The sequence below is a fragment of the Chiloscyllium plagiosum genome, unplaced genomic scaffold (genome assembly GCF_037043375.1).
Source record: "Chiloscyllium plagiosum isolate Xiang-an unplaced genomic scaffold, Cpla_swu_hap1 HiC_scaffold_33, whole genome shotgun sequence".
NCBI classification, from domain to species: domain Eukaryota; kingdom Metazoa; phylum Chordata; class Chondrichthyes; order Orectolobiformes; family Hemiscylliidae; genus Chiloscyllium; species Chiloscyllium plagiosum.
Window position 1 is genome coordinate 3,630,593 of NW_028270171.1, and position 18,976 is coordinate 3,649,568.

The window sequence follows — 18,976 nt, forward strand, 5'->3', positions numbered from 1 at the left end:
CCCCCCTCCTCTCTCCTCTCCCCTTCCCCCCCCTCCCTCTCTCCTCTCCCCTTCCCCCCCCTCCCTCTCTCCTCTCCCCTTCCCCCCCCTCCCTCTCTCCTCTCCCCTCCTCTCCCCTCTCCCCCCCTCTCTCCCACCCCCCTCCCTCTCTCCCCTCCCCCCTCCCTCTCTCCCCTCCCCCCTCCCTCTCTCCCACCCCCCTCTCTCCTCCCCTCCCTCTCTCCTCTCCCTCCTCTCCCCTCTCCCCCCTCTCTCCCACCCCCCTCCCTCTCTCCCACCCCCCTCTCCCTCTCTCCCACCCCCCTCTCCCTCTCTCCCACCCCCCTCTCCCTCTTCCCACCCCCCTCTCCCTCTCTCCCCACCCCCCCTCTCCCACCCCCTCTCTCCCACCCCCCCCCTCTCTCCCACCCCCCCTCTCTCCCCTCCCGCCTCTCCCTCCGCCTCTCCCCTCCGCCTCTCCCCTCCGCCTCTCCCCTCCGCCTCTCCTCACTCACTCACTCCCCTCTCCCCTCCCCTCACTCCCTCCCCTCTCCCCTCCTCCTCTCCTCTCCCTCCTCTCCCCTCTCTTCTCCACTCTCTCCGCTCCCCACTCTTCTCCACTCCTCTCTCCTCCTCCCCTCTCCTCTCCCCTCCCCTCTCCCCTCCCGCCTCACTGACCCCCCTCTCCCCCTCACTGACCCTCCTCTCCTTCACCTCCCCTTCTCTCCCCCTCACTGACCCCTCCTCCCCTCCCTCACCCCCCTCCCTCAGTGACCCCACTCACCCTCGCCCCCTCCTCCCCCTCAGCCCCTTCCCACCTCTCTCCCCTCTTCCCTGTGACCCCCTCTTCACCTCACCCTCTTCCCCCCCTCACCCCCTCCCCCTCCCACCACTCACTCTCCTCCCCTCAACCCCTTCCCTCAGTGACCCCCCTCACCCTCGCCCCCTCACCCACCTCTCCCTCACCCTCACCCCCCTCTCCCTCACCCTCACCCCCCCTCCCTCACCCTCACCCCCTCTCCCTCACCCCCCTCTCCCTCACCCCCTCACCCTAGCCCCCTCCCTCACTGACCCCCCTCCCACCCCTCTCCCCCTCAGTGACCCCCCCAACCCTCCTCCCCTCACCCCCCTCCCCTCCCACTCCCCCTCTCCCCTCCCTCTCCCTCACTGACCCTCCTCTCCCCCGCCCCTTTCCCCCTCACTGACCCTCCTCTCCCACACCCCTTTCCTCCCCTCACTGACCCTCCCCCCTCCCGCACTGACCCTCCTCTCCCTCCTCCCTCAGTGACCCCCCTCACCCTCTCCCCCTCCCTCACTGACCCCCCTCCCACCTCTCTCCCCTCTCCCCCTCAGTGACCCCCTCACCCTCCTCTCCCTCACCCCCCTCTCCCGCCTCTCCCTCACTGACCCCCCTCCCACCTCTCTCCCCTCTCCCCCTCAGTGACCCCCCCTCACCCTCCTCCCCTCACCCTCGTCCCTCCCTCACTGACCCCCCCTTCCACCTCTCTACCCCTCAGTGACCCCCCTCACCCTCACCCCCTCACCCTCCCCTCACCCTCCTCCCCTCACCCCCCTCACCCTCCTCCCCTCACCTCACCCCCCTCACCCTCCTCCCCTCACCCCCCTCACCCTCCTCCCCTCACCCCGCTCCCCTCACCCCCCCTCCCCCTGCTCCCCTCACCCCCCCTCCCCCTCCTCCCCTCACCCCCCTCCCTCTCCTCCCCTCACCCCCCTCCCTCTCCTCCCCTCACCCCCCTCCCTCTCCTCCCCTCACCCCCTCCCTCTCCTCCCCTCACCCCCCTCCCTCTCCTCCCCTCACCCCCTCTCCTCTCCTCCCCTCACCCCCTCTCCTCTCCTCCCCTCACCCCCCTCCCTCTCCTCCCCCCCTCTCCTCCCCTCACCCCCCTCCCTCTCCTCCCCTCACCCCCCTCCCTCTCCTCCCCTCACCCCCTCCCTCTCCTCCCCTCACCCCCCTCCCTCTCCTCCCCTCACCCCCCTCCCTCTCCTCCCCTCACCCCCCTCCCTCTCCTCCCCTCACCCCCCTCCCTCTCCTCCCTCACCCCCCTCCCTCTCCTCCCTCACCCCCCTCCCTCTCCTCCCCTCACCCCCCTCCCTCTCCTCCCCTCACCCCCCTCCCTCTCCTCCCCTCACCCCCCTCCCTCTCCTCCCCTCACCCCCCTCCCTCTCCTCCCCTCACCCCCCTCCCTCTCCTCCCCTCACCCCCCTCCCTCTCCTCCCCTCACCCCCCTCCCTCTCCTCCCCTCACCCCCCTCCCTCTCCTCCCCTCACCCCCCTCCCTCTCCTCCCCTCACCCCCCTCCCTCTCCTCCCCTCACCCCCCTCCCTCTCCTCCCCTCAGCCCCCCTCACCCCCCTCCCCTCACACCCCTCCCCTCACACCCTCCCCTCAGTGACCCCCCTCACCCTCGCCCCCTCACACTCACCCCTCCCTCCTCTCTCCCCCTCAGTGACCCCTCCAACCCTCCTCCCCTCACCCCCCTCCCCTCCCACTCTCCCCTCTCCCCCTCAGTGACCCCTCCAACCCTCCTCCCCTCACCCCCCTCCCCTCCCACTCTCCCCCTCCCTCTCCCTCTCTCCCTGCCCCTTTCCCCCTCACTGACCCTCCTCTCCCTGCCCCTTTCCCCCTCACTGACCTCCTCTCCCTGCCCCTTTCCCCCTCACTGACCCTCCTCTCCCTGCCCCTTTCCCCCTCACTGACCCTCCTCTCCCTCCACCCTGTGACCCCCCCCCACCCCCCTCCCTCAGTGACCCCCCCCCTCAGTGACCCCCCCCTCACCCCCCTCCCTCAGTGACCCCCCCCCTCACCCCCCTCCCTCAGTGACCCCCCCCTCACCCCCCTCCCTCAGTGACCCCCCCCTCACCCCCCTCCCTCAGTGACCCCCCCCTCCCCCCTCCCTCAGTGACCCCCCCTCACCCCCCTCCCTCAGTGACCCCCCTCCCCCCCAGTGACCCCCCTCCTCCCTCACTGACCCCCCTCCCACCTCTCTCCCCTCTCTCCCTCAGTGACCCCCCTCCCTCAGTGACTCCCCTCCCCTCCCCTCCCTCAGTGACCCCCCTCCTCCCCCAGTGACCCCCCTCACCCCCCCTCCCTCAGTGACCCCCCTCACCGACCCCCCTCCCTCAGTGACCCCCCTCACCGACCCCCCTCCCTCAGTGACCCCCCCTCCTCCCCCAGTGACCCCCCTCACCCCCCTCACCCCCCTCCCCCAGTGACCCCCCTCACCCCCCTCCCTCAGTGACCCCCCTCACCCCCCCAGTGACCCCCCTCACCCCCTCAGTGACCCCCCTCCCTCAGTGACCCCCCTCCCCTCCCCTCCCTCAGTGACCCCCCTCACCCCCCCAGTGACCCCCCCTCACCCCCTCAGTGACCCCCCTCCCCTCCCCTCCCCTCCCTCAGTGACCCCCCCTCACCCCCCTCCCTCAGTGACCCCCCTCACCCTCCCCTCCCTCAGTGACCCCCCTCACCCAGCTGACGGCCCTCACGATGGTCTGAGGTTGTTTGATGAAGGTGACGGGGTCGAACGCTCCCCCCGCGCGCCCGGCTCCATAAGCTGCTGCAGCCTCCATCTTCCTGCAGCCTCTCCGCGCCCGCGAGCGCGCCCGCGCTACACCCGCTCGGGAGCGCGCCGCCGCCGCGCCGCCTCGGCCTCGGCCACCGCCGGGAGCGCGCGCCGCCAATGGAAGCTACAAAGTGCAAACCCTGGGCCAGGGGGTTTGGGGGGATTGGATCATTCCCAAACACAATTCAACAACAGGGAAGATGCACATCCAGGAAATGCAAGACGGCGATCCTTGTGCACAAATAATAATGTTAATTGCAGTTTGTTTCCATCTTAAATTTAAAGTATAATGTCACCTAATCTTTAAAATATGACTGTGCACATTAATTAATCCATTCTTAAAACCGTGATGTTCATGTGCGAGGTAATCTTTAATATTAACTTTCTGCATAATCAAATTATTTGATTAATTTATTTTTAAAGTAAAGTTTTCACTGTTTTTGTATTAATTTTATTAAATAATGCTTTAATATATTTTTACGATATTAATGTTCATGTTGTTGATGCAAATGCATAAACATTATTAACTATCAAATCTAGCAAGTATGTTAAATGCCTATTAAATAATCATTCAAATATATTTTAAAAGTACCAACTGCATGAAATCGTCTCACAAATAACACAAGAAATATTAGTGCTCACACTATTCTTGCAAACATAGTGAAAATATTAATTTGGAAAACAACTAATCTTGCAGACACACTAAAATACAACTCTCCATTAAATAATCGTTTAAATGTATTTCAAAATTATTATGAAATCTGAATCTTGTAAATAAAATTAAAAGCATATAATATGATCATGTCTAATCTGGTAACTGCATTACTTTGAATACAAAGTCATAGACTAAGTATTGAAACAAAACTCTTAAATAATCCAAACATATTTTTATAATAACATTCAAAAATCACATATATCAAAGAGCTTCACGTTACACTCTAGATTGTTACAGATTTCATATATTTAAAATAAAATTATGCATTACAAGTAATTTTGTAACCATATTTAAGGTATAATTAATGAATTATGTAGTATAATGCTAAAAGGATAGTTTGTTTTAACTCTAACCATAAGATATATTACTCGTGTAATATTAATATATTACACGAGTGATGGGCAGAGAGAGAAAAATTGTCACAATTTGTCATTACATAAGCCCTCAACTGATCTTTCTTTTACTTCCTCTCATAAACCTTGGGGCATGATCCCCAAATATTCCATTGCGTGAGCCCTAACTGACATTCTTACTCTGTCAGATTGACTGTTGAATAGCTGCCTCTGCACATTAGTCGTTTTGTAGGTTCAATCCCTGATCTGCTAAAAATTGACCAGCGTGGCTCAGTTATTGAGCCCTGGGTTCAACATGAAGATGATTTGTCAGCATCATTTCTGGAAGCACGTGTGTATTGTGAACGTGCTGGCGATGGCAGATTCAGGTTTTCAATCTAATGCCTGCTAAATTTAGACAGCTGCCAATTTTCAGTCAACTGGGGCTAAATAATGGAACATTAAACCAAAGCCCTTTGAGGCCTTGCAGCTGAGAGATGGCATGTCCATTATTGCCGAGTTTCCTCAATCCCAAAACAGTTGGTGAGACATGAGACTTAAACATCCATTCTGATGAAGGACTTATGCCTGAAACGTCGATTCTTCTGCTCCTCGGATGCTGCCTGACCTGCTGTGCTTTTCCAGCACCACACTCTCGACTCTGACTCTGCAGGATCTGCGGTCCTCACTTCCTCCTATAAGACTTAAACAGTAAGCTTTTCCTTGTAAATGGATTTTTCACAGCAGGCCGCATTACGAAGCATTATTGTCCTAACCCTGTGTCCAATGATCTTTCTTTTTTTTATCAATCAGTTTGAGCATGTTATTGCACATCTCTGGAGCAAGTGAGATTTGAACCCAGGCCTCCTGGCTCAGAGGTAAGGACATTGCCACTGCACCACAAAAGCCCCATGGGCATTCTTTTATCTACTAATCAACCTGTCCAGGGATAGTTTTACACATCTCTGGAGTAAATGGGGACTTGACAGGGACTTCCTGGCCTAGAGTTAGGGACATTACCATTGCAGCACAAGAACCCTTGGACTACCTTAAATGTTTAAAAATTAAACCAATGTTTTCTAGTCACCCCATTCAGGGATGTTATTACACACCCTCCAGAGCAACTGGGATTTGAATCTGGGCCTCTTGGCTCAGAGGCAGGGGCACTACCACTACACCGCAAGAACCCCTGGGGTCTCCTTTATTTTATTTTCAAATTAATCTGTTCAGAGATGTTATGACACACCTCAGGAGTGGGGTGGGGGAGTGCTTTTATACTGATTGAAGAACTGATAGAAAAACATTGTGCCAAATTATACTCTGCAGAACCAATTTAGCACTTTGCAGCCCCTCAAAGGGGGCACTGCGACAAAAGTCAAGTTCTGAAAGGAAATGTATAAAGTTAAATTAAAATTTGGTTGTGGGTGGGGGATGGGGAGGAGGTGGTGCGGGAGTGATGTTACTCCACTCCTGCAGTGCCTACCAGTTGCAGAAGACTCTGAGGTTACCAGTGGAGACCGTGTGCTCCTTGTCCGGGGACACCCGGGCACAGAGTGGCTTTGGAAGAGAGGTAGGCAATCCCCACCATAGCTCACACCTTGTTAATGGTCTAGGAATAGGCAGACCCTCTGACTTGGTAAAAACAATGACTGCAGATGCTGGAAACCAGATACTGGATTAGTGGTGCTGGAAGAGCACAGCAGTTCAGGCAGCATCCAAGGAGCTTCGAAATCGACATTTTGGGCAAAAGCCCTTCATCAGGAATAAAGGCAGTGAGCCTGGAGTGTGGAGAGATAAGCTAGAGGAGGGTGGGGGTGGGGAGAAAGTAGCATAGAGTACAATGGGTGAGTGGGGGAGGGGATGAAGGTGATAGGTCAGGGAGGAGAGGGTGGAGTGGATAGGTGGAAAAGGAGATAGGCAGGACAAGTCATGGGGACAGTGCTGAGCTGGAAGTTTAGAACCGGGGTGAGGTGGGGGAAGGGGAAATGAGGAAACTGTTGAAGTCCACATTGATGCCCTGGGGTTGAAGTGTTCCGAGGCGGAAGATGAGGTGTTCTTCCTCCAGGCGTCTGGTGGTGAGGGAGCAGCGATGAAGGAGGCCCAGGACCTCCATGTCCTCGGCAGAGTGGGAGAGGGAGTTGAAATGTTGGGCCACGGGGTGGTGTGGTTGATTGGTGCGGGTGTCCCGGAGATGTTCCCTAAAGCGCTCTGCTAGGAGGCGCCCAGTCTCCCCAATGTAGAGGAAACTGCATCGGGAGCAACGGATACAATAGATGATATTAGTGGATGTACAAGTAATACTTTGATGGATGTGGAAGGCTCCTTTAGGGCCTTGGATAGAGGTGAGGGAGGAGGTGTGGACGCAGGTTTTACAGTTCCTGCGGTGGCAGGTGAAAGTGCCAGGATGGGAGGGTGGGTTGTAGGGGGGCGTGGACCTGACCAGGTAGTCACGGAGGGAACGGTGTTTGCGGAAGGCAGAAAGGGGTGGGGAGGGAAATATATCCCTGGTGGTGGGGTCTGTTTGGAGGTGGATGATTTGGTTTATGCGAAAGTTGGTAGGGTGGAAGGTGAGCACCAGGGGCGTTCTGTCCTTGTTACGGTTGGAGGGGTGGGGTCTGAGGGCGGAGGTGCGGGATGTAGACGAGATGCGTTGGAGGGCATCTTTAACCACGTGGGAAGGGAAATTGCGGTCTCTAAAGAAGGAGGCCATCTGGTGTGTTCTGTGGTGGAACTGGTCCTTCTGGGAGCAGATCCGGCGGAGGCGGAGGAATTGGGAATACGGGATGGCGTTTTTGCAAGAGGTAGGGTGGGAAGAGATGTAATCCAGGTAGCTGTGGGAGTCGGTGGGTTTGTAAAAAATGTCAGTGTCAAGTCGGTTGTCATTAATGGAGATGGAGAGGTCCAGGAAGGGGAGGGAGGTATCAGAGATGTTCCAGGTAAATTTAAGGTCAGGGTGGAATGTGTTGGTGAAGTTGATGAATTGGTCAACCCTCTGACTTGCCCATCCCCTCCCCTCTGTGCACAGGATTTACGGAGGCCCAAGAGGGTGGGGTTGAAGTGCAAACAAAACATCAGAAGCAGCTTCCCCCCCCCCCCTCCACCTCCTGCCCCCACCAACAAAATGGAACCTGGAGCCTCCCCCACCCAGTGTAAATGTGAAACATAGACCCCTCAAGGCCACAGAAAGCTCACGCAGCCTGGGAGTCCGTAAACATTCTGTTGCCTAACAGTTTTAGGGGATTGCTGTGTTCACTGCCCTCTGCATCACATCAGTGGTGGTATTCAGGAGATTTCCTACATGGGAAGTCCTCGGGACATGTGGCACCATCAAACAGCAAAGCTGAACACTAAGGTGCATTAGGACAACGGATAAGGCCAAGGGAGGGAGTGTGCACAGTAGCAGCCCAGACAGACACCCCCCCTGTGGGGCACATGGAAGAAATCTCCATAAAACTGCTCACACAGCCGGGCCTGGGTCTGTGAGGCCAAAGTGAAGTTCTGGCCGAGTGCAGGTAACACTCATCTGGGATTGATGACAATAAGATCGTCTCTTAATGGAGGCAAAGACAATCACCAATAATAGACAATCTATCCATAACCCATTGACTTTCAATGTGTTTCCCTCAGTGAATCCCCCACTATCAACATCCTGGGGGTTACCATTGACCAGAACCTCAACAGGATTTGCCACATAAACACAGAGGCTACAAAAGCAGGTCCAGGCTAGGAATCCTGCAGTGAGTAACTCACTTCCTGACTACCAAAACCTCTCCAATATCTACAAAGTACAAGTCAGGAGTGTCATGGAATACTCCCCACTTGCCTGGATGAATACAGCTCCAACAACACTCAAGAAGCTTGACACCATCCCGAACAAAGCCCTTGATTGGCACCACATCCACAAACATCCACCCCCTCCACCATTTACACTCAGCAGCAGCAGTGTGTACTATCTACAAGATGCACTGCAGAAATTCACCAAAGGTCCTCAGACAGCACCTTCCAAACCATCTAGAATGGCAGGGACAGCAGATACATGGGAACACCAACTCCCTGCAAGCCACTCACTATCCTGACTTGAAACTATATCACCATTCCTTCAGCGTCATTGGGTCAAAATCCTGGAATTCCCTCAGGGCATTGTGGATCTACTCACAGCACATGGACTGCAGCGGTTCAAGAAGGCAGCTCACCCCGACCTTCTCAAGGGCAACTAGGAACGGGCAATAAATGCCCACCCAGCCAGCAACACCCACATTCCATGAGTGAGTAAAAGGAAATCTGAGCCACATCGGGACCTGTGATTCCATCAGTGCCCAGTACTCACAGTTGCAAGGCTATGAAGGCTGGGAGCTGGGCAACAGTTGTCTGCTGGTGACATCCAACCCTGCCCCTGACCCGGTTACCCAAACCCTTTCATCTACCAGGCAGCTGAAACCATATTCAATTGATTCTTTCATGGGATGTAGGTGATCTGCTGCTTTTTGGGAGGCACGTTGCCTCAGTGGTTAGCACTGCTGCCTCACAGCACCAGGGTCCCAGGTTCAATTCCAGCCTCAGGCAACTGTCTGTGTGGAGTTTGCACATTCTCCCTGTGTTTGTGTGGGTTTCCTCAGGGTGTTCCGGTTTCCTTCCACAGTTCAAAGATGTGCAGGTCAGGTCAATTGGCCATGGTAAATTGCCCATAGTGTTAGGTGCATTAGTCAGAGGGAAATGGGTCTGGGTGGGTTACTCTTCAGAGAGTCGGTGTGGACTGGTTGGGCCGAAGGGCCTGTTTCCAAACAGTAGGGAATCTAATTAAATAAAATGTGAGCATTGCTGACAGATTTGTCTCCCATCCTTAATTGTCCTCAAGACTGGCTGGGACATTTTGGAGGGCAGTTAAGAGCTGACCACATTGCTGCAGGGTCTGGAGTCACACATAATCCGGACCAGGTGAAGACGACAGGTTTCCTTCCTTAAAGGGACATGAGTGAACCAAATGTGGTTTTACAACATCGCCATCAGTGAAACATTAAAACCCAGGTCCATTAATTCAATTTAAATTCCACCAGCTGCAATGGTGGGATTTGAAACGAGTCCCCAGAGGTTTAACCTGGGCCTCTGGATTATTAAACACAGTGACAGTCCCATTACACAATCATGCCCCTCTAAAATTGAAAGATGTTTGTTGGAAAACCTTATCAAAGGATAGCGATTTTTGAGAAGATTTGTAGCTCAGGTTGATACTAAGTATGGAAGTTAGCTTGCAGAGGTGGAAGGTTTGTTTTCAGATATTTTGTCCTCATACTAAGTAACACCATCAGTATTCACCAGAGACTCACTGATGATGTTACTTAAAACGGTGACGAAAAGTCTAAAAACAACCTTCAAGCTCAGCGAGCTAACATACATAATGGTATCAAAGGATATAGAGGAATGGTGGGTAAATGGGGATGGGACAGATGAGCCAATGTTTAATTGAATAGCGGAACAGATTTAAGAGACTGAGTAGTTTCTTGTTGTTTCTCAGCTTGACGTCCTTCACAGCCACATATCCTGGTAACACCGTCCCTTTGGCTATGGAGGGTGAGCACTTAGGTTGCGGTAATTAGTATGAACAGTGACAGAGAAAAAGCACCTGAGGAGCAGGGGTGAACACTGTAGTTAATTATCAGAAAATCATTCAGCCAGTACAGCTAATATAGCCATCAATGGTCTTCAAATTGCCCTAAAGGGATGGAGATATTTTCATCTTTCAGTGTCAGACAGAACCATCAGGATAAACTGAAATAGATGTGAACTGACTGGTTCGATATTGAACTCTGATTGAAGTCACCTCTGAAGCCGGGGCACGGACATGGATATTATCCTTTAACCATCTGCAAAATACACCTTTTTAAAGGGGAGTAGAACTGCCTGTATTGTCACATACACTTGAGTGAGTGCAGTGAAAATGTTTGCAAAGTCGCCTCTCATCGCCACCATGGGTACAGGGTACCTGGGTACAGGTACTTCCCCATAGGTACAGGTTTCAGCAGCCACTGAGCTGGGGCAGGGATTGCACTCTTTGCCGCTTCATCTAGTTTCATATTTGAAGGGTCTGGATTGGAGCGGTCTGAGCATTATTGTCTTATTAGTGGATGAATCCTCAAATCAGAAAAGGAGAGCTCCCAGCACCAGCAGCCGATGAGCAGTGACACATGATGAATCTAAACTTGAAGATAGTGAGGACTGCAGATACTGGAAGTCAGAGTCGATAAAACGTGGAGCTGGAAAGGCGCAGTAGGTCAGGCAACATCGGAGCAGCAGGTGCATCGACCCAAGGATCCTGACCCGAAATGTCGACTTTCCTGCTCCTCCGATGCTGCCTGACCTGCTGTGCCTTTCCAGCACCACATTTTATTGACTATGAATTTAAACTTTATACCTAGAGCCTTGGAGCACTCAGAAGTAGACAAAGAGGCTTGGACACAGCTTTAGCACTGGACAGTCTCTTTAGTGCAGCATTCATAATCTCATCTTGACGATGGAAGTGTCCCCTTAGTTGTCAATCATTTATTGCATTTTACGTCAATCCATAACTGATCTGATCAAGTTTCCTCATTAATAAAATAGGAAGCAAGTGAAGGTTAAAATGGCCCACAGTGAACAGGGAGCATGGCTATGCTGGAATATTTCACGGAGAGAGGGTGCAATCTAATTAAAACAATGTGACCGCATAAACCAATATGAAAATGAAGATTTCGTTATACCAGTGGGAGTTGGACAGTCAGGTGTGTGTGTGTGTGTGTGCGTGTGTGAAACCTTATGCAGCACTATGTCTTTACTAAAATTTGCTTGTTCTCCAACCAACTCCATCTGAAAATGATCGCTCTTCCAATATCGCACATCAGCACCCCCTGAGCAGAAGTCCCAAGTGTTCTGGATCAATATTTATCCCTCAGTCAACATCGCTAAACATTAACAAAAACAGATTGTTTTGGAAATACCAGTCACTCCAGTAGCGTCTGTGGAGAAAGGAACAGAGTTAACCATAAGACAAAGGGCAGAAGCAGGCCATTCAGCCCATCAGGTCCCATGCCCGTCAGGTTATAAAATCATGAGGGGCATGGATATGGTGAATAGGCAAGGTCTCTTGCCCAGGGTAGAGGAGTCCAAAAGTAGAGGGCATAGGTTTAAGGGGAGAGGGGAAATATTTTAAAGAGACCTAAAGGGCAAATGTTTCATGCAGAGGGTGGTGTGTGTATGGAATGAGCTGCCAGAGGAAGTGGTGGAGGCTGGTACAATTACAACATTTAAAAGGCATCTGGATAGGTACATGAATAGAAAGGGTTTAGAGGGATATGGGCCAAATGCTGGCAAATGGGACTAGATTAATTTAGGATATCTAATCAGCATGGAAGAGTTGAACCGAAGGGTCTGTTTCCGTACTGTACATCTCTGTGACTCCAGGACTCTAAGTCTGCTCTATTTTCAATGAGAATGTAGCTCATCTGATAATCCTCAACTTCACTTTCCTGCCTTTTACACAAACCTTGATTCCCCTTACTGGATAAGGCACTGATCTCCTCAGCCAAGAATTGGGGGTTTGAGTCCCATTTGGCGTGTACCAGCTTGGTTGAGGTTGGTCTAGCTGAGTTGGCTGGACGGCTGATTTGTAATGCAGAGTGACATCAACAGCGTGGCTGGGGTAACCGTGAAGGATTCTTCTTCTCAATCTCCTCCACTCACCTGAGTGCAGTGACCCTCAGGTTAAACCACACCAGTCATCTCTCTCTAATGAGAGAGCAGTCCCATAGTCTGGTAAGACTTTACTTTTACTTGATTAGAAATCTGTCTATATAGCCACCCAGACTGTACAGCCCCTCTGAGAGAAGAAATTCCTCCTCATCTCTGTTTTCAATGGGTGACCCCTTATTCTGAGATGATACCCTCTGGTCTTAAACTCTCAACAATGGAAATCCACCTTCGCCCATCTGCCCTGTCAAAGCCCCCTTAAGAATCGTGGATGTTTCAATAAAGTCCCCTCTCATTCTTGATTGATTGATTTATTGTCATGATGTGGAGGAGCCATTGTTGGACTGGGGTGGACAAAGTTAACAATCACACAACACCAGGTTATAGTCCAACAGGTTTATTTGGAGGCGCTAGCTTTTGGAGTGCTGCTCCTTCATCAGGTGGTTGTGCTGATGAAGGCGCGGCGGTCAGAAAGCTAGTGATGATGTCGCCTAGCCAGGGGATGAAACGTTTGCAACAAAAACTTCCAGCTCGGCGAACAGAACCACAGCAACGAGCACCCGAGCTACAAATCTTCGCACAAACTTTCAACATTAACTAGTTCAGCATTATTTGAAGTTAGAGAGACCATTCTTCAGTCTAATAGCAGCAGTGAAGAAGCTGTTCCTGAACCTGTTGGTGCATGTGTTCAAGCTTCTATGTCTTTTACCAGATTGCAGAGGTTGTCGGAGAGCGTTTCCAAGGTTGACAGGGTCTTTGATGATGTTGGCAGCCTTTCTGCAGCAATGGCTGTGTTATTGGAGTCCATGGTTGGGAGGTTGGCTTCCATGATGGTGTGGGCTGTTCTAAGCTCCGGTGGGTACAGGCCCAACCTACTCAACCTCTCCTCATCAGATAATCCCTCCATACCTCAGATCAGCCTCATTAACCTTTTCTAGACTGTTTACTGTTTCAAAATAAAAATGGCTCTTCTTCAGAACTAAAACATGTCCCACTGAAACATCATCCAGTCATTATTGTGTTGTTTTGGTGAGCTTGCTGTGTGCAAATTGGTTGCTGAATTTTCCCAGATGAACATAGTGCCTTCATTTCAAAATAACTTTCATGATGAAAGGCACTACAGAAATGCAAGATCTTGCTATAATTGTTTTCTAAACGTGTCTTCAGTGTCTTCTGGACAATGTTAAGTTTTCACAGTTAACAATTAATAAGAAGATCCAGTCAAGGAAACAATTTTTTCCCCAAGATAAGATTTCCATAAACAATCCCCGTGAACATTTGGCTATTTCTCTGCTTTAGTCGATTTCATATTTCCATTTGAAACCACCGCACTGATGACATCATTGGAAGAATTGTCTGGAAGCATTTCGAGAAGCTGTGAGAGTTACAATAAAAATCTGCAGAACTGACCATTAATCTGCACTGCTTCACCAATTATGTCATTCCAATGGTGTGAATCTTAATTTATGTGTCTTGCTTTATCACCTTGATGATTCCTGAATGCCAGTGCACCCCAGGAAAGGAATAGAGCTGTAATTCAAGAGTGAAATTGCCAAGGTTTCACATCCATCACTTCCCTGATTTCAATTCTTGGCACCACTGGAGCTGTGGGTGGATATATTAGCCTTAGACAGGGTGCAACACAGATATACCAGAGTCATACTGACATTTAGAGGGCTAATGTATGAGGACAGTTTGCACAGTGTTGTGTTCTGTGGAGTATAGAAAATTAAGAAGTGATCTAATCAAACTGTTTGCAATAATTAAAAGATGTGATAGGGCTGACAGAGAGGAACTATTCACTGTGGTTGGGAGGAGTCCTCAACCAGGGGACTGAGCCTCCTCATTCAGGGTGATGCCAGGATGTGTGTTTTCACAGAAAACATTCTGGAATTCCGAGCCCAGAAGTCACTGAGTGTGAGGGGTCAATTGGAAATTTCGAAACGTTGATCGGTAGATTTTTTTTTGCTGCACGTATGTATTTAGAATTCGTGTACCAAGGTGGAGGAAGTCACACGATGCCAGGTTATAATCCAACAGGTTTATTTGAAATCACAAGCTTTCAGAGTGCTGACCCTTCGTCAGGTGAAGTGTGATGAAGGAGCAGCACTCTGAAAGCTTGTGATTTCAAATAAACCTGTTGGACTATAACCTGGTGTCATGTAACTTCTGACTTTGTCCACTCCAGCCCAACATCAGCACCTCCACATCAAGGTGGAGAGATAAAGTTGAAGTATGTGACCGGCCATGTTTAACAGAAGGATGGAACAGAGTCAATGACTGTGCGATCATCTCCCTGCTCCTGGCTCAGGGGGCACTGCCTACCATGTTCTTACCATGAACTATGCTTCCTGTTTGATTGCCATCTTGTACATGGTCTCAGGGAGTCCATCTACAGTGAGACTCCAACTTCTAAGGAAAGTCTGGTGCCTGTTGTCCTCACCTGACAATGGGCCATGGGGAACGTATAGAGGCCAAAGGCTGAAATTTTCCATTTTGATACCAAAGTGTGGCTTTTAGCATCTGAATTGGGGTCATATCCACCAACGCCCAGAGTGAGTAGGTTCATTCCATTCACGTGTTGCTCAGCTCATTAGCTATGCAAGTGGGATGTTGCTCAGTTTTTGACAAATCATAGGTTGTGAGTGACAGGAGGGTCTCCCCATTGTGGGAAGGTCCTGGGTCAAAGGTTTTGTCACCGAGGTTAAAGACGAGCTGGATGGCTCTGCAGGCCAGGAATTACAAAGGAGTCCATGGTGCCCACCAAAATACCAACCCATGAAGTCCAGGCTAGCTCCCGGGTTCACTGACACTGCTCTCTGGATGCAGTCACTGAGAGGGCGTCCATCCTGTTCCTTGGAGATGACACCAAGAGGTCTCACATCACACCCATCCAGGCCGCAAGCAGATGGCAGAGTGGGTCAGTGCTGCCAATCCACATAAAAGTGGAGCAAGCTTTGTTTTATTCACCTGCGGGAATGGGCGTCGCTGACTGGGCCAGTATTTACTGCCCGTCCCTAGTTTCCTGATGAGAAGGCAGGGGTGAGCTACTTTCTTAAACCAATGCAGTCCACGTACTGTAGGTAGACCCAAAATGCCCTTAGGGAGGGTATTTCCTCCCTAAGGTGCCTCAAGAAGATGAATGGCCTCCTGAACCCTGCAAGGGGATGTGGCATCTTCTTCATACTCATAGGCATCACTCAGTCCCAACTCTGCCACTGTGCAGGTATTTCAGAAACAGCCAAGGCCTGCAGTCCTCAGTTTCACACACATGTCGAACATTCGGGGCTCACAGCCATTTCATTCCACTCAAAGGGCTAAGCCTCACTGTCAACTGTACTTCCTACACCCTCAGAGGGGATGCCTCACCATCCCACTCAGTTATGTAAGCTCCCAGAGTTCTCCAGCATCAACATCACCCACAATCCTCCTCTTTCTCTCATCTCAGGAGAAACCAATGCTCAGTGATGTTGAGAAGGCCAAGTCTGGGAGGGGGTGTGATGGCTGCTTTGGGACTAGGAGAGTCTTATATCCTTTGAGGACATCAAGCTGGGAGAGGGACTGAAGACTGGTGCAGGAATTGGTTAGCAATCTGTCCTTCTTGGTTGAGCACAAAGGCAAACATGTTGTTCTGCATCCAACTCTTCGAAATCGTCACTGATTCACAGAGGTGAAGAACGGTCTGTGAAACCAAAGGCACATGCAGGCCTCAGCCTGAGCTCCTGGGTGCCAGAACCCACTCAAGGGAGGAGGCCTGTCAGAGCTTGCAGGCGCGAGGTATTCACTTTGGCCAGAATGGAGACTGTCACATCAGCCGTGGGGGTTAGGGAGGGAATTGAACTCGAACCCTAATCCTCACCACTACTCTAACCATCACCCTGACCCTAACCCAACTCTATTCCTAACTCTAATCCTAACGCAACTCTAGCCCTAATCCTCACCTTAATCCTAACTCGAATCCTAACTCTAACCCTAACAATCACCTAACCTTCACCCTAACCCTAATCCTAAGCCTAACTTTAACTCAACCCTAACTCTAACCCTTACCCTGACTCTCACCCACAGCCTAAACCTAAACCTAATTCTAACCCACATTCTCACCCTATCCCTAAAACTAATCCTCACCTAACCCTACCCTGACCCTAAACCCTAATCCTAACCCTAACTCTAACCTTGACCCTAAACCCTAACACTGACCCTGAACCCTAATCCTAACCCTGATCCTATGGTAGATACTTGGATATAGATTGGATTTGGGCCACAATTTGAGGAGCATGTCACTGACACGTGTCTGCTCCAGGATGAAACACCAAAGATCTCTGACCCTCAGGGGTTTGCCAGAGACCAGCTCAGGCCCATTGCAGAAGTGTGGCTCCATCCTCAGCTGTCAGCAATGTAGTGAAGCTGCGGAGACAAGTGCAACAACATCAGACATTCAGTAACCTGGACTGAAAGATGGAGTTCTCCCTCCTCTGGTGGCTCCAATGTGCTGCTTCCATGGAGAGGGGCAGTGGCTTCCTTGGAGACCCAAGTCCAGGAGAACAGTCAGTGGTCACCAGACCGGCCTACACTCTCTCACTGAGCCTCATTGACAAGATGGCACAAGCTGAGGCATCTCTATCTCACTCCAGGTGCCCCTACTTCTGAGAAAGACAAGTTGCCGTTGGCGAGGAAGAGCCTTTTCCCAGGTCACTCCAGAAGACCCCTGTCCTTCTGGTTTCCGCTGCCATTGTCTCCAGCAGCTGAGGCCGAGAATGCACCTGAACCTGTACTGGAGACCGTCAGCTGGATGGACCACCCCTTCCCTCCCAACAGGAGATGCAGTCCCAAGGGTGAACAGTCAGCAGACTTCCTCCACTGCAGCCACTGATATTGAATTGAATTGAATGAGTTTTATTGTCAGAGTTAGCTTTATTATCAGGCCTGCACCTAGACACAACAGGAGGAAAAGGGGGGAGAAACACTCCTGAGGACATATTGGTGACAGGAGTGTTCAATTATTGTTCAATTTGCAAATACACATCCCATTGACCTGTCCTAATGTCTGTTGTAGTCTTCTTATCAAAGTAGGACAGGAGGAGATCCTGCAAAGTGAAAGTTTTGGAGGATTCTCAACCAATCAAGGCATGCAAGGCATTTCAATCTCACACTGTGAAACCTCTCCCATAAGCAGCAGAGTGGGTGACCAGAGATGGCTTCACTGTCAGGGAGACACACATTGAGATGTTGCGATCATACTCAAGGCACAACAGCTGAATCTCGGGGAGACTGATGGCTAAGGATGCCATCGACAGACTCTAGTAAACCCCTGCATTATATATGAAGACTTGGCATCACTATTTTCTACAGCCATGCCTCACCCAGACTCGAGGCCAAAGAGCAATGTTGACTGGTACACACTTGGTTAATGCAAAGTTAAAAATCACTCAACACCAGGTTACAGTCCAACAGGTGTATTTGGAATCACTTGCTTTCAGAGCGCAGCTTCGAACCACCTGGTGAAGGAGCAATGCTCCAAAAGCTAGTGCTTCCAAATAAACCTGTTGGACAATAACCTGGTGTTGTGTGATTTTTAATTTTGTACACCTCATTCCAACACCAGCTCCTCCAAATCTTGGTTAATGCAATGAGTGTCTGATGCATCCTGTATCTCAATTGGGATGGGTTTACTTAACCTCAGTGGACACACATCAAGAACCACCATGTGTTGAGGCTTTACCTGTCCCCAGTGTTGCCAAGGTGGCTCTGGCCTCGTTACCTTGAAATTCTCCAAGTAGACAGGCCATTGAACCTTGTGGAAACCTCGTGCAGAAAAACACCTTTGAGCACAAGTCCATCAGGCAACGGTCAGCACTTACCATCCTCCAGGCCCTGCTGGGAAAGGAGAACATCGTTCTGACCGGATGGTTCCCTGAGCAGACTGTCACAGTCATCTCACAGAGCTTTCCAGCAAGGACCAAGATGTGGCTTGGGTGGCAGCAAGAAAGGCCTTTCCCATTAGATCCTTCTTACCCTCTGGGGGACTCACCACCACCCCATGTTGCCCTTGAGGACGGCTGTGTTGGGGAAGACACTGTTGTGCATCTCCTCGCACAATGGGCTTTTGCAAGGAAGATCTGGAGAGAGATTAGATTAGATTAGATTACTTACAGTGAGGAAACAGGCCTTTCGGCCCAACAAGTCCACACCGAACCGCAACACACCCAGACCCATTCCCTATATTTTACCCCTTCACCTAATACTATGGGCAATTTAGCATGGCTAATTCACCTCACCTGCACATCTTTGGACTGTGGGAGGAAACCGGAGCACCCGGAGGAAACCCACGCAGACACGGGGAGAACGTGCAAACTCCACACAGTCGGTCACCTGAGGCGGGAATTGAACACGGGTCTCTGGCGCTGTGAGGTAACAGTACTAACCACTGTGCCACCGTGCTGCCCATTACCACTGTGCCACCATGCTGCCCATGATGCCATGGTTTTTATGAAAGTTCACCCTGAACCGCTCAGTGACACTGTGCTCCATGAGCTGTGCCTTGGGACAGACATCAACTGCACCTGGAGGACCATCCACTCCGGGGATGATGCTCTTTGTCTGCTTACAACATAATGGTCCTCCAGAGCCAGAAGTTATGCTCGACCAAGTATGA

General features: G+C 51.2%; 1 protein-coding gene across 2 annotated transcripts in view; it reads right to left on the reverse strand.

Moving 5' to 3' along the window:
• Window positions 1-3,596, reverse strand: part of LOC122542103 (synaptogyrin-1-like) — a 39,034-nt gene extending 35,438 nt beyond the window's left edge. For both annotated transcript variants that reach the window (XM_043679470.2, XM_043679471.2), the window contains exon 1: window positions 3,464-3,596. In XM_043679470.2, the coding sequence (XP_043535405.1) occupies window positions 3,464-3,565 (102 nt within the window). In that variant the 5' untranslated portion in view covers window positions 3,566-3,596. The remainder of the gene's footprint in view (window positions 1-3,463) is intronic.
• Between the last annotated feature and the right edge of the window lie 15,380 nt (window positions 3,597-18,976).